Source organism: Apodemus sylvaticus, chromosome X (genome assembly GCF_947179515.1).
Source record: "Apodemus sylvaticus chromosome X, mApoSyl1.1, whole genome shotgun sequence".
NCBI classification, from domain to species: domain Eukaryota; kingdom Metazoa; phylum Chordata; class Mammalia; order Rodentia; family Muridae; genus Apodemus; species Apodemus sylvaticus.
Genome location: NC_067495.1, coordinates 31,078,940 through 31,105,289, shown reverse-complemented (window position 1 = coordinate 31,105,289; position 26,350 = coordinate 31,078,940). Strand labels below are relative to the sequence as shown.

At 39.3% G+C, this 26,350-nt stretch overlaps 1 protein-coding gene across 1 annotated transcript in view; it reads right to left on the bottom strand.

Annotated features, from left to right (window-relative positions):
* The window catches only part of Cdkl5 (cyclin dependent kinase like 5), a 211,988-nt gene that overhangs the window by 25,580 nt on the left and 160,058 nt on the right, over positions 1 to 26,350 (bottom strand). The window contains exons 13-18 of the mRNA XM_052171250.1: positions 22,423 to 22,521; positions 22,047 to 22,152; positions 16,431 to 16,554; positions 9,803 to 9,902; positions 4,462 to 4,581; positions 1,268 to 1,484 (exon numbers count right to left, since the gene is read on the bottom strand). Of these exons, the coding sequence (XP_052027210.1) occupies positions 1,268 to 1,484; positions 4,462 to 4,581; positions 9,803 to 9,902; positions 16,431 to 16,554; positions 22,047 to 22,152; positions 22,423 to 22,521 (766 nt within the window). The remainder of the gene's footprint in view (positions 1 to 1,267; positions 1,485 to 4,461; positions 4,582 to 9,802; positions 9,903 to 16,430; positions 16,555 to 22,046; positions 22,153 to 22,422; positions 22,522 to 26,350) is intronic.

Here is a 26,350-nt window from a genome sequence, read left to right as displayed (position 1 = left end):
ACCTATGCACACCACTTCTGTCTGTCCTTCTCTCATGTGCCAGTTAATGTCCCTGGACACAAATGAGAGACAAGTGTCTGAGAACAGAAATGAGGCCTGTTGGGCTCCCTACTGTCTTATCCAACCTTCTTCTCCTGTGGGCCTAGAAAGAGATGCTGTATTTGTCTGCTACCAAGGATCATGTCTAGAGGCTACTGCTGGGGCCAAAAAGTTCAGCTAAGTTTATACTGTTACAATCACATGTAGCCACAATTCAACTCCCTTTATTATAAGTATAATACTCACTTCATATCACAAATGTATAAAAATATGGCAGATAGTGTCATAACGGTACTTTCTTTAAATGAATATATTTATAAAACAGACAGTTATTTACCATATATATATTTATATTTATATAGAATAAAATACTCCTGATGCAATATATAAATGTTACTGTTTAGTTTTTATAGAAACTACTGTAGCTGTCCCACTGCTTCACAATGTTCCAAACAGCTCAAAATAACTTTACATTATAACATAAAAGGTATGATTATAACAGTACAATATTAATTATAAATAAATGTTACAAATCCTATCAAATATGGAAGCTTAGAAAACAATTTAAGACATACAGTTCATCTGCTAACCCTTCAAAGGGATACTCCTAGATTACAATAAACCCCACATTTAGTCTAGTCAGAAAAAAATATGTGGTAAGGGCATCGGTCAACATGAATTCTTCTATCCCTCATATCCAGGACACATCCTGGCTTCCCCAAGTTCAACAGAGATTGCACTAAATCTGGAATGTAATGGGGAGAAACTGGCAAGAATTTCTTCTTCCTCAGTGGCACACTCTATCCATTCTCACACAAGACCTGTGGGGAGTGGTGATCCCTAAGGAACTCCCGTGGCTCTAAGATCCCTGACTAGCATTTGTGGCTGCGAGGAGCCAGATGGCCCCCCTCATACACAATATTGCACACACCTTCATAAAGCTGAAAATACTGGCTTATTACCCTGGCCCAACCCGTTTCCCAGCCCACCCTGAACCCTCCCCTCCCAACTGCTTGTCTTCCCCCCTCCCACCTACACACCCTCTATCCCAGCATAAATTACAAGGCTGTCTCTTTTAAATCATTCAGATTTGGCATTCGTGAGCGATTTGTTCTGTTATAAGGGTGCCCATTTGGCCCACTCTTGGCACCCAGCTGTTCAGAATAGGAAGGCCCCTCTGTGGCACTCCTGGTCACAGAGGACACGTGCCAACCAGGATCCATCTGACCTGGCAATTGAAGGGCTGGTCTGCCTTTTGGTGTAGGCTCCTGCCGGATGTTGCTGCTCCCACCAGAGGCCTGACTTAGAGGGTGAATCCGAATTTCTGAGAAGGAATTTTTGGCTTGTTGAGCTGTTAAGGGCTGGAACCGAGGATCTGAAGAAGCCGGGTGATTGGTTGATGAAGACAGATGCAACAGCTTCCGAAGGGACTTCAGTGGTTGGCTCTGAAAGAAAGAATCAGATATGCACAAGATTTAATTTAGAGTAGGTGGAGAAGATGGAAGGCCATGGAGATCAGGCACAAGGTAACTAAAGAGAGGCAGAAGGGAGGCCACATGGCTGCATGGGCTAAGTCCAGCTCTATCTGGTCCCTGGGTTTGCTCAAATAAGATTTTAGTCACTGCCTTTTAAATGAAAGCCCAGAAATGTAGGGAAAAAATAACTAGAGGAACCCAAAGATAGCACCTGAAGGTCAGGGCTCCTTTGATCTGGATGCATTCTGTCTTCACCATGTTTCTCATGCGTTAGACCCAGAAAGGAGAAACAACAGCAGATGTGGGTGTGCTTCTCCTTTTTGAGAAGAGTTCTCAAATAAGTTTTCACGTATAGATCATCAGTGTTATGGCTAATCTTAATTGTTGAATGACTGGGTTTAGAATCCCTGTGGAAGGACATACACCTCTGGGTGTGTTTGTGATGGTGTTTCTAAGGAGATTTTACTAAGGTGGGAAGACCCACTCTGAATGTGGCCAGCAACGTCCCAGCCGCTGGTGTCCTTGACTGAATGAAAGAAGAAAGCAAGCTGATCAGGCACTGCTATTCATCTCTCTTTTTGCTGATTGTGGATACAGTGTGACCTGCTGGCGTGCCTTCCCTATGGGGATGGACTATACTCTCTATCTGTAAAGATATTTTGTCACAACAATGGCAGAAGTAATTAATACAACTGGATAGAACTTGGGCATATAACCATACCTAGCTGTAAGAGAAGCTGGAAAAAATGTAGTTTTAGGTATTGATATAGTGAATTATTGAATAGCAGTTCCCCTTTTTGATACTACATCTTCATGTTCTATGCTGTATTTTACTGATTCATTTTCAACGTTTTTGACGTGGGAATAGTACAGTTTGGGTACTAAAAATACAAAGCAGTGTATCTGCTCACAGAAACACTAACCAGTGGACTTCCTGCCTACAGAATGGCTACTGGCCAAAGACCCTCCAAGGCATAGCACTGTGAAAGGAAGACTGGTTTGGAAACAGAAGGCCAAGTCTTAGATGAGATCTGTCCCTCACTGGCCAACTATTTTTAGTTAACTCCTGAGCCTCAAGTTTCTCCATGGTGAAAGGCAACACTTCCTCTTCTTCCTCTACTTTAAGCATGAGGTGCAAGAGAATCACTACCAGACGAGGCATAGAGAGCCAAGTATGGCAGTATATGACTTTAATCCTAGATAGATGCGTGGGAGGGTGAGACAAGAGAATCACAAACGTGAGGATAGTTTAGGAAACTTTTCAAGATTCTCTCAAAAACCAAAACAATAGACCACCACACACACATACCATAAACAAACCAATCTACTACTGAAGCAACACAGGCTGGCAAACCTTAGAGTACTTTTATCCTGAGTGCCATGGTATGAGCCACATGCATTTCAGCTACTGCTGAACTTTGAATCACATTGATAATGTCTAGGAAAACTGCAGAAACAGGGTACTAACAACCAAGGTAAATGAATGGAGAATCAACTCAAGGAGAAATAGCACCCTTCACTAGCTCTATGACATTTTTTCCAAAGAAAGCTGTGGGGTCCCTATAGGAGGTGGCAGAGTGTTCTATGCACTGGAGATATTCAAATAGTGTCTATCCTCATCCCTTTTATGTACCCTAGAGTGGCCTCCAACGCTTGATCCTCCTTGCTCCTTGCCTTTATGTAGCCCAGGCTGGCCTGGATCTCCCAGTATAGTTTCAAATTATTCATGCTCCTGCCTCCAACTCCCAAGTGCTGGGGTCTGTGGCATCATTCGTGACTACTCTTTCACTTTTATTAAAATGATAAAACTGAGTCTTTCCTAGTCAATTTGATAAAATTGTCAAGCAATTATAATAATTCAGAATCAGCTGGAGACATGAAGTTACTAGAAAGGGGCCCCTTCACATCAGGCTCTCAGATCTTTGTGTTTCTATTTTGAATAGGCATCTCCCCTCACCCCAATTAGGATATATCATTCTCTATGCCCCCTTTACCCTCAGAATAGATTATGCTATAAGTACAAAATATAAAAGGCCAGGAAAAAAGAATAGTAATCTTGGAGAACTTCTGCTTATAGTTCCAAGTAACAGATTATAGTGAAAGAAGCCATATCTATAGTCCTCACATGTGGGATATAAAGCCAGGAGGATTGTTAGTTCTAGGCCAGTTTGGATTACATAGCAAATGGCAGGCCAACCTGGACTAACTGGTAAAATGCATTCTTAAGGGAAACAAAAGAACAGAAAACCTATAAAAAGTAGAGCTACTACTTCTAAACTCCCAAAATTTGGTTAAAATAAATGTGGTAGATTATGCCATTGTTTTTATTACAGGGCACTGAAGAAACACACTACTGAAACATTTCCAATAAGAATAACTGTTTTAAACAGATATGTTAGTTACTTAAAAAAGAGACTAAAGCTCTCCTTATGGCAGATAAATATAAGACCATGTTACAGTTCTATACGCAGTTCCTAATAAAAGTGATTGCCTTTCTTTATAAAAAAAAATGGTTTGGCTTTCAAAAGTTAAAATATTCTTTCAAGAAAGCTTCTACTATCTGGCTTTCAAGGCCCAATTTATATGCTACCATCTTTAGGGTAACCTTATTCTTCTCACTATCTCAGGTTATCCTCACCAATATTTCATAGCATAACTTACTTTGTAGTATGGTCTTCATGAATCTTTGTCTCCTGAGCTGTAGCCTACTTGTGGGCTAGGATTACTTTTTCTTCATTTCTCTACATTGCTCCACTGCTCTCCCCAGATAGGTGACGGGTAATGGAGGTTTGCTTTTTATCACAGTGGGAATCACTGACAATGGATTCATCCTGACTTGCAAAATAGCATCAAGGCTATTCATTATGTTCTACTGGGGGAAGCTACTTTTTTTTCCTTCCTTGATTTTCCATCCTGAAAATCTGGGAGTGATGAAGGCTACACTCACCTGGGTCTGTAGATCTGAGAGCTTCTCAGGTCGCCACTCCTTTGGTCTGCTGCTTGCAGTGCTAGATGAATGAATGGCTTTCTGTAAAGTCAATAGATCAGGACCATCGTTGTTGGACACCTAGAGGGAAAGATGGAGAAGGATTCAACAAGCACACCAATAACCTTAATTAACATATACAACCACACCCAAGAGGAGACCCAAACTGAAAAGTAAACTGAACTAAACCAAAATTCAAAAGAGAGGAAAAAAAAAAGACCCAGTAAGTAAACCAACACTCTCCAAGTGTTCATGATGCAGGTAGTGCTAGTTAAAGTCTGCTGCCTTCTTCGTAATTTTCCCTGCATTAGGAAAAATTGGCAGATGTCATGCAGCTTGGTTAAAACCTTAACCCTTAGAGCATTCCCATGCTGTTAGTTAGTTTCAGTAGCTGTAAGAGAGAGCAGTTAAAGTGGGCTGGACCAGGGACTGCTGTGGCATCCTCATGTCATACTGCAGTTAGGTTATGAACCAGTTCAATAAAACAAAAACCAAATCTCATGCTGGGAATATGATGCAAAATCTGTATTCGATGCTGCCAAAGAAGTCTAGGGAGCTTTCAAGGAGAGGAAAAAGTAGGGAGGTATGGTTTGAATCATAGTCCCAAACCACTGCCCAGTAGATCTGGGTCTGGCATTGTATACTAAGAAACTGCTTACAATTTATGCCACAAATTCCAAATGAATGCTATTGATCTATTCAATGCTTTTAGTCGACAAAGGAGAGTTATGCCAAATGCCAAGCAAAAGCCATGGCTTTACACCTAGTGCCTTGCAGAAGCTAGAGGTAGGTAAGGAAGAGCAAGTTACCAACTAGTACAAGCTGCTTTTTTCATGGAGCCTGCTAGCTCAATTAATTTGGTCAATTCACAGTTGATTTTAAAGAAACAGACTGCCAACCGAATGGTAACAAAGTCCATGCAGTGAGCCAAGTGCAAAGACATTTAATGACTGTAAATGTTAAATAGATTCTTTACAGGAATTCAAAGATTTCAAGAATGCTGTCTGCCAATAATTGGTTAATTCAGCCCATCCAAACCAGCCTTACTAGTTTGTTTATTAGGCTTATGCGACATCTTTAACTGATACAGAAAACCCAGAATATATATAATATATTAAAATATATAATGTATATGTATTATATATATCCATCTATCCCAGAGAATTTATGGAACTAGCCCAGGTACTTAACCAGCACACAGATTATGACCCCATGAAAATAAGACATGCTGTTGTCATCAGTAAAACAAGTTTACTGGAGCAGTTTTCAGGGCTACGATACATAAAGACGGGTACCATTGGTGGAGTGACTACAGGAAGCTTTTTCAAAGAAGAACTATGCTTTAAATGATTCTTTGAATTAAAAAGAGGAAAGAGAGATTTCTTGATGCTTGGATTCTCCCCGTTGGTGGAGTCTGTCTGTAATATAAGATACAAATGAGCTAATTGCAAAAAAAAAAATTAGGTAAAATAAATAGGTGCTTTACTTGAAACTACTAGCCCTTGGTAGCCCTCAAATGATTAAGTATTAACAATCATGGAAATAATCTCTGTGCTATGCACCTAGAGAGATTATCTATTATTTTTCAACTGGAAACAATAATGTAAGTTTAGACAAGTACAAATTTTTTCAGAGTCTATACAATGGTTATGAGCAATAGTCTAGGAATGCCTGAGACCTTTAGGCATCTGCTTACATTATGCTCAATTAGGAATTTATTCATTTTCAAAAATAAGACTGTTTTGGAGAATTGTGTTTAATGAATTACTGATGAACTTCAGCCATTACTAATTCTTAGGACTTCAGTAACTAAGATTTTACCATATGGATTATTTTTTATAAAAGAAAATATATTTTAAGTCCTTTGGGTCTTTTTGGTCAATTATCTAGAGCCAGTAAATACCACTTGGGAGATGATTGCCAGTGTTGTGGGATACTAAGGTTAGTTGAACAGCCCTACATTCCACTGTTAGAAATATATACTTCATTTAACATAGCTGGTATAATTCAGAATTCTGAGTTTCAAGCAAAGAGATACAAGTTTATTCTTCAGGGCTGTAAGACGGATCAGTGGGGTACTTTGCATCCAGAGATTGAATTTCCAGAACTCACATAAAAGTCAACAGAGAGGAGCAACTCCACAGTTACCCTCTGACCTCTATGTACTATGGTCCCTGTGTGCTCCTCCCTCGTATCATGCACACACAATAATTTTTTAAAGTTCAATCTTTATATTGAAGTATCATTTCAAGTTGAGATACTAAGTAAGAACCAATTACCAAGTTGGCAAAGTCACCATATGCTCTGGGGACTTACATAATTCCCTGGGTATACAAATAAAGCCAGATTCCCCAAGGCAGCTTCCAGACTTGCTGGAGTCAAAGCAGGCAGCTTTACAATACTGAATGATTTCTGGCACCTCTTTTCTCTCTTTTGGCTATCTCAGTGGTCAGAGAACAAAAGTGTACTGAAATGCAGTAAGATTTTCTCTCCACTGGTGTATGTATGAAGATATCTGTGTAAATACCGGAGTTTTCCAGTTTTAATGAGAGAAACCTTGACTCAGAGGCCTTTTACAGGGGAAGCCAGTTTTAGTCCTTACAACTCTGTGTGACTTTGGACAGGTCAACCACTTGCCTGGCTCAGCTCCTAATCTAGTAAACTAGATTTAGGATTAGCTATACTATGTACATCTGGCATCCGATTTAAGTTTCTTGGAATCTTGTGTAAAAGTTTCAACATCATCAATTTTTTTGGTGTGCCTTACTTAGCTTTCCATTTATTGAATTTTAGAAAGTAAAAACAAGTTCCCCTTAGTTACATTTGAATGATCATTCAAAGAAAGCAGAGTCAAGTTAATGCCAGGCCTCAGTGCCTGAGGTCTGGCACTCTGTATGTAGTATTCTTTGGAAATCTGATTCTACATTCCAAAACCCTTACATTTTATTCTTAACTTAAAAATGGAGAGGTATAAAAACAATTCAATTTGGAAAACTGAAGGTATTATGATCTGTGGAAAGCTGTTCTAAAGTTAGTATAAATATTTAATAAAACATTTAAGAGAGAGGATGCTAGAGAATAGTAATTTTTTTATTACCCTAACCTATACCATTTAAATATCTAGAATTTTATCGAAATCTTGAATAATGAAGTTAGGCAAGATGTGTATACTTTGTTAAGCCATAGCTAGGCAAGGGCTTTAGGTTTAATGTTTGTGTGAGACAGACACATATTAAAATCTAAATTTATATACAAGACAGCCTCAATTCTTCAACCCTTACTATTTTCTACAACTCAATCACACCATAGGGTTGTAGGCATGTAGTTAACAAAACCCCACAACATTTATAACAGTTGCCAGGAAGAGGTGTTGGAAGGATAATGCTTATGATAGGTAATATGTTCTGTAGACAATGGGCAGAGTTTAATTTTTTAGCACTTAAATTATTTTAAACATCCTAAAACAAAGTCAATCCTATTTCTTCACTTTTTAATCCAGCTTCAGCAACAAATATAGTTGAGTGGCATTTTGATTTGACATTTCAATCTAGGCAAGTTTCAGTAAGAGATATAGGTACCCTTTTCCACCCCCATGAACATTTCAGAAATACCATGTAACCATTAAAATGAAGCAGAAAACAGAGACAGACAGACACACACACACACACACATACACACACAGCCTTTCCTCCACAAATGTATGCATAGGCTAAAAAGCTGCAGGGCAATACTAAAATCCTGTTTGTGGTAGGTCAGCAAGATTAAGAACAATGTTTTCTTTTTTACCTTTTCTTTTTGATAATGGAATGTTTTAGTGGTGGTTTGAGACAAGGTTTTATCATGCAGTTCTGGCTACTCTGAAACTCACTTTGTAGGCCAGGCTGGTCATAAACACAAAGAAGTCTCCCTGCTTCTGTCTGCAGAGTGCTGCAATTAAAGGCTCACAAAGGTCTACACCAACTCATAGCTGGAAGTCATTTATTTTGAATGAAATACTTGCATTTAATAAGCAAGTGAAAGAATGCCTTACAAAGTTCTAGGTTGAAAGAGGACTTAGAAATACATTTAGGGGCTGGAGAAATGGTTCGGCTTTTAAGAGGACTAGTAGTTGTTCTAGAGGACACAGTCTTGAATCCCAGCACACACTTAGCAGCTCACAAATGTCTCTAGTTCCAGGGAACCCAATGCCCTCTTCTGGTCTCTGTGGGCACCAGGCACACAAGTAGTAAACAAACATATACAGGCAAAACCACTATACACATTGCTGATTATGTATAAATAAAATATAATAAATAAAACAAATAAATATAAAAAACCAAAAACATTTATAAGGCTTCTCAAACATCTTTGAGACAAATATCCTTAGTATGAGTTATATACTTTCCGACAATCATCTGTCTCTTCTTTTGTTACTACTAAGCTCTATTTTCTAATTTTTATGATGGCTTAAAGGGTCGCAGAAGTGTTTAGTCTACTAATCGTATAGCTAAAGCCAATGTGATTAGGCCATTTTCTTCTTTAAATGAATAAGAATAAATCTTGTGTGAAATAAAACTAAAGTCAAATCCCAAAACTATTGAAAGTGGCTAATTCAACATTACTTAGTCATCAGGGTACAATAAAATGAAGGAAGGCAGGCTCTTTTTAAGTGAACTGTCCCTACTGCTGTCCTGGAGCCTTGTCTTTCTTCCCCACTTTCTCTTGTTACTAGCTAGATTTGAATTTCCACTTGACTGGGTCCACAAACTGATGAGTGCAGTCAAGTGGAGCTGGCCCATCATTCAGATGTAGAGCTCCTAGGAGCTGAGGTGCAGCCTGTCTCACAAGGCCACCATAAGTGAAACACCTTTTCTTACTAAAGTAAGCTCTGAAATGTCAGATGAAATTGTACCTCTGTGACTAGAAGGCAGGAAAGGATGAGACATGATATTTATGAATTTTAGGATTTAAATGTAAACCAAAACCACTTCCTAAGTTTTTGCATATCCCAGAGAGAAACAAATCCTGTGTCTTCATAGTTTTCATAGTTTTTACAGCAATCTAAATTCACATGGATAAGTAGTTTATTGAGAGAGGCTTAAAAAGTATTTTCTCATCCAATTTAAGTTTCTTTTACTCCTTGAAATTCTGATGAATCTAGAAAAGGCTTTAGGAGAGGATGGTAATGAAAGATTTCAGAAAGAGCTATCTACAATATATCCACATTGAGAAAGTAAGTCTGATGCTCCGTGTAGAGTGTAACATGTATCCACAGAATAACATAGAACCCCATGATATAGATAGACATTAGTCATGTACTTACTGTTTGAGTTTTCTTCTTTTTCTTTTTCATTGACCTGAAAAAACCTTGCTTCTCCTTTTCTTTGAGTTGATCAGAATGACTAATGTTTTCAGGACTTTTCCTAAATGAGAAGACATTTTTTTAAATCATCTAGATCTTTGAATAGTTCTCTTGCTATAGTGAAGGCTGAAAATGTGTGATACTAGATTCAATCAGCCGTGAAGAATTGAGCCCACAGGTAAAGGTCCTCTAAAACGCACAGAGGGAACCAAATCTAATCAGCATGGGGAATGGCTGTTCTTTGGCACAGGCTTGATCACACTAGCAATTTGAACACTATTATAAATGATCTGTAACTGCTCTTTGGGACCATTTTCCTACTGCTGAAAATCTCTGAATTAGAAATTCTATAAAATGCATGGCTTAGAGGATGCTTCCTCTGTAACTCTCGAAGGGAAAGAACAGAAGCATTTCCAATACCCTCATTTTTCTATTTACCTTTTAAAAACCAGCTCAACAAGTTTATTATTAGTAGCTTGCCAAGTTACTAAACATAAAAAAAATCAATGCTGCTATAGAAACATTATTAATGGAAGTAAAAAATTGCCCCAAACTGGAAAATTCCTCCTTATTAAATCTTTAATCTATTATACTTAAATAAAAAAATACTCAAGGAAAAAAAAGTGGATATGATATATGCTCTAACACAATATGCTCAAAGTGTGTGTGTGTGTGTGTGTGTGTGTGTGTGTGTGTTGAAGAATCACTGTAGCAGAAAATACTGACACTAAGATTCATCCCACATAAGTCTCTGAGAGGCTAGGCACATCCTCTTCCACTGAGGCCAGACACGGCAGCCCAGCTAGAAGAACTTATTCCACCGACAGGCAACAGCTTTTGGGACAGTCCCCTGCTCCAATTGTTCAGGACCTACATGAAAACCAAGCTGCACATGAACTACATATGAGCAGGGAGGCCTAGGTCCAGCCTGTGTATGTTCTTTGGTTAGTGGTTCAGTCTCTAAGAGCACCCAAGGGTCCAAGGATACCTAGAGGGGACCTTGACTCTCTCAGAGAAGGGGTAGGATTTTGGGAGGAGGGATTTTGGGAGGGGGCACTGGGAGGGGAGACAATTATTGGGATGTAAAAAGAATAAATAAAAAATTAATTTTAAAATTTAGAAAAGAAAGATTGATACCACATGCCTAGTCTTAACTGCAACTTAATATGTCAAATTTGTTTGATATCCATGGGAGATCTGTCCTTTTCTGAAGAGAAATGAAAGAGGAATGAATTTCAGGGCTGGGGAGTGGAGGTTAGGGTAGGGCTAGGAGGAAAGAAAACTGCATTCAGGATGTAATATATGAGAGAAGAATAAATAGGATAAAAAATCTAAAAGACTTATACCATAGATAACACTAGGTATTTTAATAAAAATAGAGGTTGTTCAAAATAGGAAATAAGCCAGGTGTGGTGGCATATGCCTGTAATCCCAGCACTCAGGAGGCTGACACAGAACATTTGAGTTGAAGGCCAGTCAGGTTATCTTCCAAGACTGACCATGAAACACAAAACCACTTTTCCAAAAAAGAGGGGCTGGGGGGCACCTTGGTTTTAGACTTACACTCTTCAAAAAGCAACTCAACTGGTATTGTTCTTGAAAAAAATTTCACATATTTACATATTCCCTAAAAGTAAAAGTAACAATTTATATGCATGGTTTCAGAATACTAAACAGCGATAAAGTGATTATAATATCTAAGAAAATATGAACAAAGTGCACCCAGCTTTTCTCATTAAAATATGTAAGCCAGAAAAATTCTAAATAAACCATTGCTGGTTGCATGGCAGAAAACACAATGAAACTATTAAAAATAAATCACAGCTTCAAAGAATATCCACTGACATAAAAGATATTTAAACTATAGGATTAAGTAAAAATATAATGATTTCAAGTTTTTTCATACCAGATAAGTCTAACTATGTGGCAAGAAGGTATACAGGTTAGACAATGCACTTTTAGTATTCATGTATTTAGTTTCTAAAGGTTTATTTAGTTTTTGTGTTTGAGCAATTAGTCTGTGTGTGTGTGTGTGTGTGTGCCCCTTGTGTGTCTGGAGCCCATGGAGGTCAGAAGAGGGTGTGGGATTCCTTGGAACTGGGGTTACCAATGGTTGTAAGCCACTGTTTGTACTGGGAACCAAACTTGGATCCTTTGTAGGAACAATGAGTGCTCTTAACTCCCAAGCCATCCCTCCAGCCACTACATTCACTTTTTAAAAATGCAGGAAGAAATTGCAATAGAAATCTTGGCTGCAGATGCAGCTCAGTGGAAGAGCACTTGTACAATATTAACAAGACCCTGGGTTCCATCGAACGCACTAGGGGGAAAAATAAGCCAAGCCTTACGGCATATGCTTGTATTCCTAGGTGTATGACTATGGTGGGAGGATCACTTTAGCACATGTGTTTGAGAGCAGTGGTTAACAGTGGTTAGATTACCCCTTCTCAAAAAGGAAATCCCCCACTCCCCAAAAACCTTAAAAGCTCTATTTAGGTAGTACAATTATTGATATTCTTCTTTAAATTTTACCTCTTCTCAAAATAGAATTCTTACCCCACCCAAAAGCAATCTTACAAGTTCTATCTAGGTAGTAGAATTTCTGATATTTTTTTTTCCATTTCTGAGAACACATACAAATAGTATGTTACAGGTCATCAACAAGGTGTTATACAGCACAGAGTATATTGGGGTTAGGTATATAGTTGGTGCTGATGTAACTCAGCTGGTAGAACATGCACCTGGCACGCACAAAACTCTGTGTTTAACCTTAGAGCCACACAAACCCGACATGATGGCACACACCTGTAACCCCAGTGCCCAGGAGCACCCCAAGCATTGTTGAAATCCATTAGAATTTGCTATTTAAGCACCACTTAAGTTCTAAGTTCTGAAGTGCAAGTTCTGTGATTCAATCTGAGAACCCAGAGCAGTGCCTTTATCACTTTGAAAGCTAGAAGCTTAAGGTGTGGTTGCATGGGTGCAAATGGGATGGTGGAAAGTTACAAGTCTCTAGATACAGTGCTGTACTGCCGGAGAAAATATTACCTTCATAGCTTCATGAAAGCAGTCAAGGGTGCGGAAGGGGAGGGTAAACTGGCAAGGAAAGGAAAGAAGGGGACACCACTCTTAAGAGGAAGCAGAATTCTGCCTGTGAAGTTGGAAATTCTGCCAGGACGAGGTAGAGAATACTATTCAAGTGAGAAGCTGGCAAAGTGGAAGGTAAGAAGAGAAGGGGGCAGGAGAACAGTTCAGCGTTTGCCATTGCAAACAGGGAAGATGATGGACCAAGGACATTTAGGGTCTAAGACACTGGAGAAGCTGCAGTCTAGGTGGGGCAGGGGGAATGAGGAAGTCAATGTTTCCAAGCTGAAGCAGACCAGCTGGTAGGGTTGAGCTGTAGGCAGAGAAATATTCTAGGGGCCAAGAGGAAAGGGGAAATAAATTATGAGTGTGTTTGCATCATAAAAGACAGAAGAAAGCCAGCCTGAGCAAAGAAGGGGACACACAAGGAAATAACTAAGAGGAACTACACAGAAACACACACGGAAAAAAAATGAAGTGAAACAAAGCCTGGAAGAGAAAGGGGGAGAGAGAGGCTGCCTGGAGCACAGGTACTTGGAAAGCTGTGTGTTACACAAAGGAAGAAGGAGTCTTGCACACACAGCATTGAAGCCAGCAGGCGTGTGTGGGGCAACTATTGCCCTATGTGGATTATGGCTTCTATAATCTCACATGGAATAGTGGGCAGCTTTGGATGTCACATACATTTCAGAGAGGGAAGTTTTGAGAAAGGTTATGCATGTAGTGACCCAGCCTTGGGGAACAGCATTGATTAAAATAGTGTGGCTACAAGGTTGAGGGGGACACACTTTTATATAAAGGATAAACAGGTAGGGTCTCACACAAAATTGGGACTCCAGTCATCTAGATTAACAACTCTTCCCAAGGGAGTCAAGAAGAATGAGGGAAGTTCAAAGACTCACTGTAATCAAGGAAGGAGGGAATGAAAACAAAAACTGACTTACAGTTAATTAATCAGCATTTACTGAGTATCATATTAGGTATTAGAGATAAAGACAGAAATCAACCAAACAGCCTGGTCTCTCACTCAGAACACTCCCAGGCTCACAGTGAAGAGTAGTGGGGTGGGACTGTACAAGAGGCCTCCTGAACTTTAGCATAATCCCTCTGGGAGCAGCATGGAGAAGTGGGAGAGGCAGGGGACACTACTCTGTCATTCCCCCTGCCTCATCCCTCTCTTGCAGGAACTAAGAAAGTCAGTGAAGGATTCTATGAGAAAAACTGCAAGACAGACTGACAAGCTACAATGGACACAATATATTCATAACCCCAATGAAAAGGAAAAAAAAACTGGCATTATTCAAATGAGATTCAGAGTCCTTTCCTCCACTAGTTGGATTTTGAATGAACTTAGTCCAAGTATCCATTTTTAGCCCATTTTGAAGGCAGTTTTTCTAAACTAGTTCCATACTTTGTCATTTGTTTATTTTGAAGGAAATGATATTCATTTTATAGGCACATACTCTAAATTGATACCTATCTAACAATTTAGATAGGTACTTGGGTTGTTCACAGGTCTATGAATAGATAAACCACACACATGCTTTGCTCCATAGCTATTGCTTGCGATCCTCCTACCCTTTGGATACTGTGTTGTGGGCTGGAACCACATCTCATCCTAATGACCTCGGTACTAACCCACTAAAACTGGACACAAGGAGGAATAAATAGTTTACAAGTGAGGACTGAAGTGTCACCCTATTAGTAAAGATGAGTCTGGCTGAATTAAGTTTATTTTTCTCGTTCTGAAATAATTTGGCTTATCTCCCATTTCTTAGGTGGATTCAAGACAACTGAGATGGCCAGAACAACAGCTTTGGGTGTTAAACTACAATATCTATTTATTGGTTTTAAATATGATACTGCAACTTGATCTTTCCATTGCAGAAAATATGTTTAGTGTACAAATATTCTCTTCCCCAAAGAAATTTAAAGTGGTACTATTACAGAAACAGACTGGCCCGAGGCTGTGTGATAGTTTAAGAATCACATTTACCATGTTTCTCTAATAAGACTTTCATGTTTGTGTTAGCAAATGCATAGTACTTTCAGATATAAAGAATATGGCAAAACAAAGATCTTGGTCAAGAAACAAATCAAGATGAGTCAATGCTAACTAAAGATTAAATGATGCTAGATGTGATACATGAAGAAGATGTGCCACAGAAACATAATGGGGGTAGAGAATAAAAGAAGAGAACCCATTTACAGCTGGGGAGTCTGGAACCTTCCTAAACCACATAATAGCAACATTAGAACAAGGAGACTTGATGATATCTTGGCTAAAGATTAACATCCCAACTATACTTTTGCTTGTTTTCAAAACAACAAACTTGACGCGCGCGCGTACACACACACACACACACACACACACACACACACACACATCCAAAGTTCTATTCAGAGAGATTAGAACACATAGTTATTATATACTAGGCCTTATATTCAGTCCCCATAACCAAACCAAATCAAACCCCTAAAACATGCACAACACCCCCCAAAACACCACCTTGCTAATGATGTCTATCCTATTTTTGGATCCTCCTACCCCCTGGGCAAGGCATTGGGATAGTACATTTCTCAGGCTAGCTTTAAACTGAGAGTCCTCCTGTCTTAGTCTCCCAAGTGTTGGAAGTATATGCTGACAAGTTCATAGTTTCATTTAATTTTTATCTGACTAACCTAATTTTCAAAGGACTATGCTAGTACTCTAATTGATACTGTTTTAGATTGTTCCCAATGTCTTATGCAAACAACCAAGTAAAAACAGTTCCTTCTATGCCTCTGTATTTGACACTTTGACATTATTCTTAGGGCTTGTCAAACCATACCTGAAAATGGTCAACACTGAAAACCAACAAAAGCTAAAATCTGTTTTCTTATGTTTTCTACACACTAGGGAAGAAAACACAGTCACAAAGAGGTATGGAAGTTTATGAACAAAGTTGAAGGCAAAATGGAAACAAACCATGGAAACATAAATATAATAACCATAGCTACTAACACAATGAGCCATTACACTGCCAGGTACCATTTATGTGCCTTTTAAGTATTATGTCACTTAAATATTGTAATATTTCTAGAGGGAAGTGCTAGTGTCCTGTGTCCCTGCTCCATGCTACAGGCATGTGGCACCAGGTAAGTCCTATAACTTTCAAGCTTCAGTGTGTATGGAATGGGAGCAACCCCTCCCTCAAAGGGCAACTCTGAGAACTAAGGCAGTGCATACAGAAGGCTATGTAAAGTGTCAGGACCAAGTTCACTGTCAATAGAAGGATAAACAAATATGATGAAAGACTTTTCTGCTAGTTTTTTTTTAACATGCTATTTAATAGAAATTCTGACCTTGAAAAAGAAAAAGGTACAACCCCCCCCCCAGCATAACATGTTTTTCTTATTCTTAAAAAAGAAAGACCTAGTGGGAAAAAGAACACTAAAAAGTTTATCTTGTACATCTTTGAATTACCAAATCAATAATTAGCAAAAGGAAGAAAAAGACACTTACCATGGATCAAATCCTGTTTGTCTTTTTGAATGATTTGTGCCAGAACTACTATCAGATGGCAGAGAAGAAACTCGAGTGGACACATTATTTTCGTGGAAAGAATTATCTGGTCGTGGAGATGGCACTAAATGTAGGAGAAAAAAACATTACTGAAGAACTTTGTTGCTTGAAGTAGTTCTAATGTTATTCCACTGCATTTCTTGGACACACACACAAAAAAATGTCTTCCTCTGTCTTTCCAGAACTTTTGATTCCTGAGTCTGGAGGTCATCCAGGCAAATTTCTCTCCTCAACCACTGACATGGTTACAGGGGTAAGTAATAAAGACTTCAGAACAGAAACCTGGGATGTCAGCTGGTGAGCAGTATTTGAAGAGATTTTTAAATGGGACATCACTTAAAATATGACTACCGTAGCAGTCACCTCCAAATGCCATGGTTTTGGTATTCTTTGAAGTTGAGGCTTTCTCATTCTAGGTCTAACTATGCAAAATCCATTCTTAGTTCAACATCATACTTAACAATATGTGCACTGGAACATACAAATTACAGTGTAAGACTTGACAATGTAAGGGTGTGCTACTTGGATCTTTAAACTGTAAGGAAATTTGGCCATTTGCATAGAGCATTAATTTTTTTATACATTCTCAGAGCAAAAATGAACAGAAATATGGACTATGATGTGTTGGATGATTCTGCTTTGGGGGAAGGGGTAACCATGCATTCATCAATTTCTAAACTTGGCCATTCCAGAAATTTCATCACAAAAGTAATATGTACATTGTCTATCAAGATCAGTGACACCAAGCAAGAAGAGCTTTCTAGATGTAATTCTACTGTTCAAGAGGCTCAGGCAGGAGGACTGAATGAGATTAAGGACAGACTAGGTTAGATTGAGCTCTATGTCATCCTGACTGGGCTACAGTATAAGATGTTGTCTTATACTGATGTTGAAACAAAACCCACATATTCATACACAGAATTACATCCATGTGTATAGCTTTTTTTAGGTAAAGCATTAATAGTATGATTTCTTGTCACTTCTCAGACATTCTTAATATTATTTAATCCACCTCCCACCTGCTGCTGCACTTACCTCCCCTCCCCTCCTTTCACATTTCTCTGATTCGATCACTTATCTTCTGCTATTCCCCTCTACTGTTCCCTAACCCCCTATCTTGGCAATGATCCCATTTTAATTTCCTGTTTGCTATACAGAGCCCAGAGATTCCTGAACTGGAACTGACTATGTGCCTCCTCTCTGAGGACTAGCTTTCTTGGTACCAGAAGGAGCCATCCAAGTTTCCAAAGGAGGGAGGCATCAATGGTCCTATTGTGGGGGGTTTGAATAAGGATGCCCCCACAGGCTCACAGATTGGAATGCTTAATCACATTATTAGGAAGCACTATTAGGCCTTCTTGGAGGAACTGTGCCGATGGGGTTGGGTTGGTTTTTCAGATGGTCAAGCCAGGCACAGTTTCTCTCTCTTCCTGATGCCTGCTGATCTGGATGTAGAACGCTCAGCTACCTCTCCCGTACCATGTTAGTCTGTGTGTGTGTCCATCCTTCCTGCCATGACCATAAATGGATTAAATGTTTGAACTGTTCTAGCCCCAATGAAATATTTTCCTTTATGAGAGTTGTGATCACGGTGTGTCTTCACAGCAGTAAAACCCCAACTAAGACTCCTACCCAGCTATGATGCCGATAAATCCCATCAATGATCAGCATGGCACAATAATTCCAAGGGTGGAGTAGTGGCATGTATACCTTGCCAGGAGCCAACAGCTTTCTAATTACACTGAAGACTAATTACAATGAGAGGGGAAACCATGCCAGGTACTCAAAACCCAGCCAACTACTCAGTGCTACTGAAAGCATGGTTCTTGGAGGAGAATCTACAACCACTAATTTACTGAATCATCATAACCCCTAACAACAATCTATGAACATTTGTTTGTATACCCATAGGTAAGTGTAGTCTTTACTCCTCACAAATAGATGGAGACCACTACAGAAAACCACACCTAATCAAAATACAGAGTTGTGGTGCCCAGTCCTAATAGGTACATGTATAATACACTCCTGAACCTAATGCTTAGGGAACATTGTGGAAAATGGAGTGAACAGATTTTAACAGCCAAAGAATCAGGAAATCTGCTATGAGACTGTGTCCCCTGGGAATATAGGAAGCTACACCCATAAAGTCTTAGCAACATTCACAAACGTGAGTTGAACAAGGATAATACCAAAGGATATGTCAAAGTGAACAGGGAAAATCCCAGGAGGCCTCAACCTACACTAAGAATTATAGGCAACTGAGGAAAGCTGGGAGCAGGAGAGGTGCCAAAAGATCAGCCCTGAAAACATACATACAAGTCACATATGGAACGAGAAGGCTATAGATAGGAATAGATATGTAAATACAAATATATGTAGGTAATAAAAATTAGTGAAAAAAGAAACCATGAATTTGAATGGGAGCAAGGTAGGGGCATACAAGAGACTCTGGAGGGAGGAAAGGAAAAGAATAAATACAATTATAATCTCAAATATAAAATTAAAACAACAACACAACAAAAAATGACACCATTTCACTTACTTCCAGATAAGAAACCTGGATGAAAAAATAGAATGAACCTATTCTAGAAACATCTCTCCAGATATATCTGGAAACATCTGTCAGTTTTTTTTTTTAAAAAAAAAAACACTCTTTTTCTCTAGGACTTACCAGTATCATTGAAATGACAGGTGTCTCCAAGTGTTTCATTTAGTTTAAACTTTCCTTTCTATTACTGAATCTTTAAAAATTAAAGTGTTCTACTTACCAAATCTCAAAGTAGATTATGAGATAGATAAAGGGAATGTTTTTCCCATAGTAAGCAATTCAATCTATTTGTAACCCAAATAGTGTAACCAAAAGACTATTTATTTTTTAATTTAAAACTCCACTTCCACCTTACATTAAAATATTCCTCTACTGGGCATGATAGCATACATCTAGAATTCTCGTATTGAAATATAGAAACAGGAGGATATAAGTCAGCTGGAGGCCAACCTAATCTACATGGATAGACTCTTTCTCCAAAAGAAGGATATTTTTTTCCAATCATATGTACAAACAACAAAGTACAGATGATTTTAAAAGAAAAACTTATACTGAAGACATTTTAACCCATGCACAAGACAAGAAAACTAATTAACATCAGTCTGAATTAGAAGTTTAGCCTTGGGCTGGAGAGATGGCTCAGAGGTTAAGAGCATTGACCAGAGGCCCAGAGTTTATTTTCAGCAACCAGATTATGGTTTACAACCATCTGTTATGGGATCTGATTCCCTCTTCTGGTATGCATGAAGAGGGACAATTCATCTCTCTCTCTCTCTCTCTCTCTCTCTCTCTCTATCTATCTACCTATCTATCTATAATCTTAAAAGGATAAACTTTTTATTTGTATTTTAAGTGAATAAAAAAGTTTATCCTTATAAGATTCTACGGTCACCATGGAATTGGGTGGGGGGGGTCATTAGGAAACATATTTGATGCCTAGTGCTTGCTTTTCTAAAGGTAGAAGTGGGAGAGACCACATAGTAGCCTAATCATTCAATGCACATCTCTTCCCGAATAACACTTGTATGCATTTATTTAGCTCAGATTCCTAATTTGAATTAGCAAACAGTATTTTGTGTCCCCTCTGACCCTGACTGAACTTTTATAACATCAGAAAGAACAGGAAGTCAGGCAATGTGGACGTACACATCAAGGCTGTGCTAAGCCTTATGGACTTTATATACCCGAGCCTCCTGTTCATATCACCACCAAAGCACTGGGCTTTTCAAATATGTGGCACTTTATCATCTGGTACAATCTAATAGGGTTGTGTTTCTTTATTAGCTCTCTGCTAAATTCACAAAACCTAAAAAATATGTTTTAGTCATCTGTTCAACAACAAAGTATATTTTTAAGCTACTCTTGAAAGGTTTCTTTAATTCAATTAATAACTATTATGAAGCTGTGTCAGAAGGTTCCTGACTCTCTCTTTCCTTTCCTCCATCTCTCTCTTTCAGGATCAAATCCAGGGTTTCACACATGCCAGGCAAACCCTCCATCACTGATCTCTATCTCCCTTCTTTGAACTCGGAATATTCAAGAGGGTCAAAAACCTTGCAGAGAAACACTAGAACCATTGCGATGTGGTCTGCAGTGTATCAGGGACAAAGATCATGAATGGAACAGAGAAGAGATACTTCTGGTGTAGGACGGGGGGGAAAAACTGTCACACAAAAACAACTGGTGAAAGCAGGAAAGGAGTGTGTTCCAGGCCATGAGAGAGCCAGGTTTGTTTGGGGCTTGTGGGGAGAGGTGTGTGGGGAGCAGACAGAGTGGACCATAAGGATTCAATCCTAAACAGCCTGGAATGTCATCTCATGGAATTTAGATTTTACTCTGTTATCAAGTATTCAAAGGCCTCTCAATAAGTTAGAGCTAAGGTACTAGTGTACAGCTGTGGGCTACTCGGGGCAATGGATGCCTGCTCTATTTCTCCTGTAGTACCATTATCTGACTGCTCTAGAGAAATATATACTTGCTGGCAATCTCCTTTGCAAAGGCGAGAATGAGGATGGGTATTTTTATCTGTCTTCTCTACTAACATATTCTAAGCATGTCTGGATTTTTGGTATTCTAATGTCACACTGCCATGAGTAATGTTCACACAATAGAAATACACAATCAAAAAATTTTTAAAAATCTCAAACTGGGTGTGTTGGCACACACCTTTACATACAACACTCAGAAGGCAGAGATAGGTAAATATTTTTAAGTTTTTGGCCAATCTAGCCTACACCTCTAGTTCCAGGCCAGATTAGGTCTACACAGTGAGATGCTGCTTCAATATATATATATATATATATATATATATATATATATATATATATATATATATACACACACATACATACATATACACACATATGTATGTTTATATATACATATATATGTACACACATGGATATACATATATACATACATACATATATACCTACATCCCTTCATATAGATCATTAGGGGAAAGATTGATTGCCATCAGGTATCATGGCCTGAGACTAATCTTCTGGACCTACATGGTAGACAAAAAGAACTAAGTTCTATAAGCTATCTTCTGACCTCTATAGGTATACTATGGCCTATGTGTCCTCAGCCGCAAAATAGATACATATAATTTAAAAAATTCTCATGTTTTATGAACGTTTATAATTTGGTATGGATGGATCTTCATAGCTATCATGTAGCCATACTGGGTTAGAGATTTTTTTATAGGCTAAACTGTTCTGGACACAAAGTGACATAGGTAAATGTCAAATGAATGAATGGCATGGTCAATATCCAGTTTCAGAAGGATCATTCTGAGGACTGTTCAGATGGGTGCCTTGGAGACAGAGACTAATCAGGGTCCCAGCCAGAAGAGACAAGAGACTCAATGATGATGGTGATGAGGGGCAAGGAGATGGGAACGTAGGCGACACTGTTGGTCTGAGGTCTACTGGTAGACAAGGAAAGGAGATAAACTCAGCAGCAAACAGGGGGATTCTAGTAAATATGGGGCAGGGGTGGCTTACCTCTATAAAAGCTACCAACTCTCCTTGGGACAGGGTCATTGTACAGATGCCGATTTTCTTTGGGAGCGGTGCCATCATCAGAGTGTGGGTCATGGTATACTCCACCCTGAGGCAGGAAACAAGATTCTGAATGTTAAACCATGGCTTGATGATAGTGTAGCTTACAACAAAGCCCACCCGGTACCTAATTTTTTTTGATCTTTTAAAGGAAAACTCAGCCTTATGTTACAAAGAAACTACTTATTTTCTAAGTCAGCTCAATTAATTTATGGGAAATTGGGTATGGATAAAGTTTAAAAGCTAGGCTGTAATGCTGCCGAGTGAATGGTCCTTACAGATCATACTATAAGATATAGCAACTTTGAAGAGCTCAGACCTCAGACTTCTGACGGGCGTGGAATGAAGAGGTGCCTTCTCGGGAGGATTCTTTAACAGGTCTTGCCACAGTCATCTCTGGAGGGTGTTGTTCTCCAGGCTGCAAGTCAAATTCAAAAAGATTTATAGAAACTTCCTGTCTCTAGAGATGAAAACTCATCACTGTCTTTATTTAATACTGCTAGGACCTTAGCCAGCTAAAATGAAAATCATGGGGTGACTTCAACATAACTCATTCCATAAAAAAGTAAAAATATCTGATGAATGTAAAATAAGTCCCACAAATTTTAACAGATAGCAAGATTCTCATTAAAGTTAAGGCAAGTAAGGACTACATTAGTCTGAAATAGTTCAATTAATTATTTAAAACAACAAAAGAAATCACCTTTCTATCTAGACAGGAACAGCTCTGCATAGCACTATGCTTACAGATTTTATCAGTCATTCCAAAAGTGCTCTTACGGATTTTAGGCTGAGTTTTAAAACTGAAAGGAAATACGCAGAAGCGAAAGTATTTTTCCTGGAGACTTACACAGCAGATGCAGATGAAAATAAATGTTTTGTGAATGCAAAGATGAATAGAATAATCCCTACTAATGATTGCTGTCTTAAGAGTCCCCGGACTCCTATAGTCTATGATGCTTCTTGCTCTTCCTCTTCTCCAGAACAGTAGCTCATCTGTTCAATGTATTTCTTCGGTATGATTATGCTGGTGTTTATCTCTAGAGATGTTCCCACTACCTAGTTCCCTCTCAAGTAGGCTGAGTCATAACCCCAGCACAGCACTGGGTACTTAACAGTGTCCAAGGGAGAAAAAGAGATCACATTTGCTACCCTGGGCTAGGAGGGTTAAGGAACACATGTAGAAGGAGCTGGCTCCTTTTAGCATCTACATATTATACACAAAAAGTATTATCTCAAACCTAGGTGATATACATAAAATGTTTTCATTTACAAACTCAAGTAAGATCTGGTGTCCTCTCCACCTTCCTCCCCAACACTGTATTTAGAGAATTTTGGAAGGAGATTAATGTGGTTGCAGCCTTTCTTCTTTCTATGTTGCCACCTGTATTGTTGACAAAGGCCCAGAGCAATACTTTTTTTTAAAAAAGGAAATGAGTTATTTACATTTAAACTCAACCCAGTGAGTGTCCCCATGCTTCTGAAAGTGGCTACAATACTTCCCATGAGAATGAGCACCACAGTTTACTCACAGCTCTTTCAAGCCTTCCAGCCACCTTCTAGCCTTTAATTGTGGCCTTTCTTAAGGCTTGGCGCTGTACCTCCTGAACTGGACTGAAGTAACAGCTGGATATGTGCTAAGCCCCTGTAATTGTTTATAATTAGTTTAGGACTACAGTGTTCAAAGACATTTATTTTCTGAATTCTCTGAGAGCAAGTCATTTGTCCATTTTCCAAGGGAGGCTGCCTTTCTTTTTTCTTTTGTTTAACACCTGCCTCAATGCCAACAACAATCTGCTTGGTTTTGATTTCCAACGCCCTTCTACAGGCAGTGGGCAGGTCCTAGAGATGCTTCTGGGTTCTCTTATCTCTATAGTGAGTTCTCAGGACTCCTTCCAACTGTTCCTGTGTTTTCATTAAAAGCCTCTGCAAATACCTCCTGCCCTACCTTTAACTGGGCACCAGGCCACCTTGCCACCATTTTATACTTAGGGATCTGCAGATTGCCTTAGAATCCCAGTTCTGTCTTAAATTAGCAGCTGGGGAAAGTTGGGCAGATTACCCATCTCCTATGGGTCTCAATGGAGAGGGATAATGTTGAATTAAGGAGCTTAAAAATCCTCATCCCAATTCCAATAAGGACCTCTTAGGAAAAAAATTCTAGAAAAGAAATCCTTCAACAGTGCGACTGGCAAGTCTGGTTGTGTCTACTCCTGCATAGTCCTTGGGATCCACTCTGCTTTCATGCAGGCATTCAATCCCGAATACTCTCCTCAGCCCATTTGAGAAGTGTGCAGCTCTTACATTTTCATTCCAACAACGGGAAGCCAGTTGGGATCCATGTAACACACCATGTCTTCCTGGAATCCTTTCCCTCTTTGTAGTCCTCTTTCCTGATGCTCTTACTTTCCTCCCTGAGGGAAATCTCAACTTTCCCACAAGAATCCACTTAGATTCTCCCTCCTTTGGGAGCCTCCAACAGGGCCTATGCTGGACTCACAGGATTGCTTCCATCTTTCTTTCAACACACAAGCACACCTCTGCCTGGCTACCGGTGCCAAGGTTTACAGTCAGGCTGTTAGCTGCACCGAAGCCATTTCAGACTCTTCCTGCTCACAGTGACCTCTCCCTGTGCTCTATGCCTATTCATAGCCAGTGTTCTAGGAATGTAGGCCTTAAAGATTTTGTAGGTTAGCAGGTAAACTGCTTAGCATGCAAACCTGATGACCTGAGTTAGATCCCTAAAACCCATATAAAGATGGCTGGAGAGAACCAGCTCCACAAAATCATCCTTTTATGTGCATGTCTATGTATATCCCTTGCCCCATGTCAGACACACATACATACATGCATACATGCATACATACGTATGTACATACATACATACATAATTAATTAATTAATTAAAAACCCAAGGGGTCAGAGAGGTCACTCAGCAGTTAAAAGCATGAATTACCCTTGCAGAGGACCTGCGTAATGTTCCTAGAATACATGTCAGGCAGCTCACAGCTTCTTATATAACTCTAGATCCAAAGGTATGTGATATCTCTGGCCTCTGAAGGTACCTGTACTTATGTACTCATACTTAAAGACACAGATATATACATAATTTTAAAAATCTTTTAAAAATACGAAAGACTAAGCAAGTATCATTTACTCTGGCCTGAAGTTAAACTAATCTAGTTTATGAAAATTTTTAAAACAATAAAATTCAGTTAAGATACTTGATATTAAGCTGGGCTGTGGTGGTTCACGCCTGTAATCCCAGCACTCTGGGAGGCAGAGGCAGGCGGATTTCTGAGTTTGAGGCCAGCCTGGTCTACAGAGTGAGTTCCAGGACAGCCAGGGCTACACAGAGAAACCCTGTCTTGAAAAAAAAAAAAAACCCAAAAAAAACCAAAAAAAGATCCTTGGTATTGGAAACACTTGCTGACAGGATCCTGGGATGGGTGTTCCCTGAGAGCTTCCACCAGCACCTGACCAATACAGATGCAGACACTCACATGGGACTGAGCCGGGTGACCACAATGGAAGAGCTAACAGAAAGACTGAAGAAGCTGAAGGGGATTGCAGCCCCTTAGGAAGGACAGCATTGACTGGCTGGACTACCTGGAGCCTCCGGGGAATGGACCACCCACCAAGGAGTGTACAGGGAGGGACCCATGGCTCCAGATACACTGCAGCAAAAGATGACCTTGTCTGGCATCAATGGGAGGGGAGGTCCTTGGGCCTGTGGAGGCCTGGTGCCCGAGTATGGGGAGGATGCTGGAGTGGTGAATTGGTAGAGGAGCACCCTCATAGAGGCAAAGGGGAGGGGGGAGAGGAGGGATGGGATGGGGGGTTATGGAGGGGTAACTGGGAAAGGGTGTATCATTTAAAATGTAAAAAAGTGAAATGATTAACAAAAAAATACTTGGTATTAGAAAAAAATGTTTAAACAAATGTGGTTTAGAAAGATTACATAAAAACAACCCAAATTTTGAAATAAGTAAGAGCTAATCTATATTGCTAATTTCAATAAATGGCCAGTCATCACAATGTGTCAGAAATGAACATTTAAAAAAAATACTACAAATATTAAATTACTACGAATATTATTCGTTTTGAAAGAGGGTTTCATTGTGTAGCCCTGGCTAGCCTGGAACTCACAAAGATCTACCTGTCTCTGCTTCCCAAGTGCTAGGACATGCCTGTGTCTGTGCCACCACCACACACAGCTAAATTACGATTATTATTTTTTTTTTTAA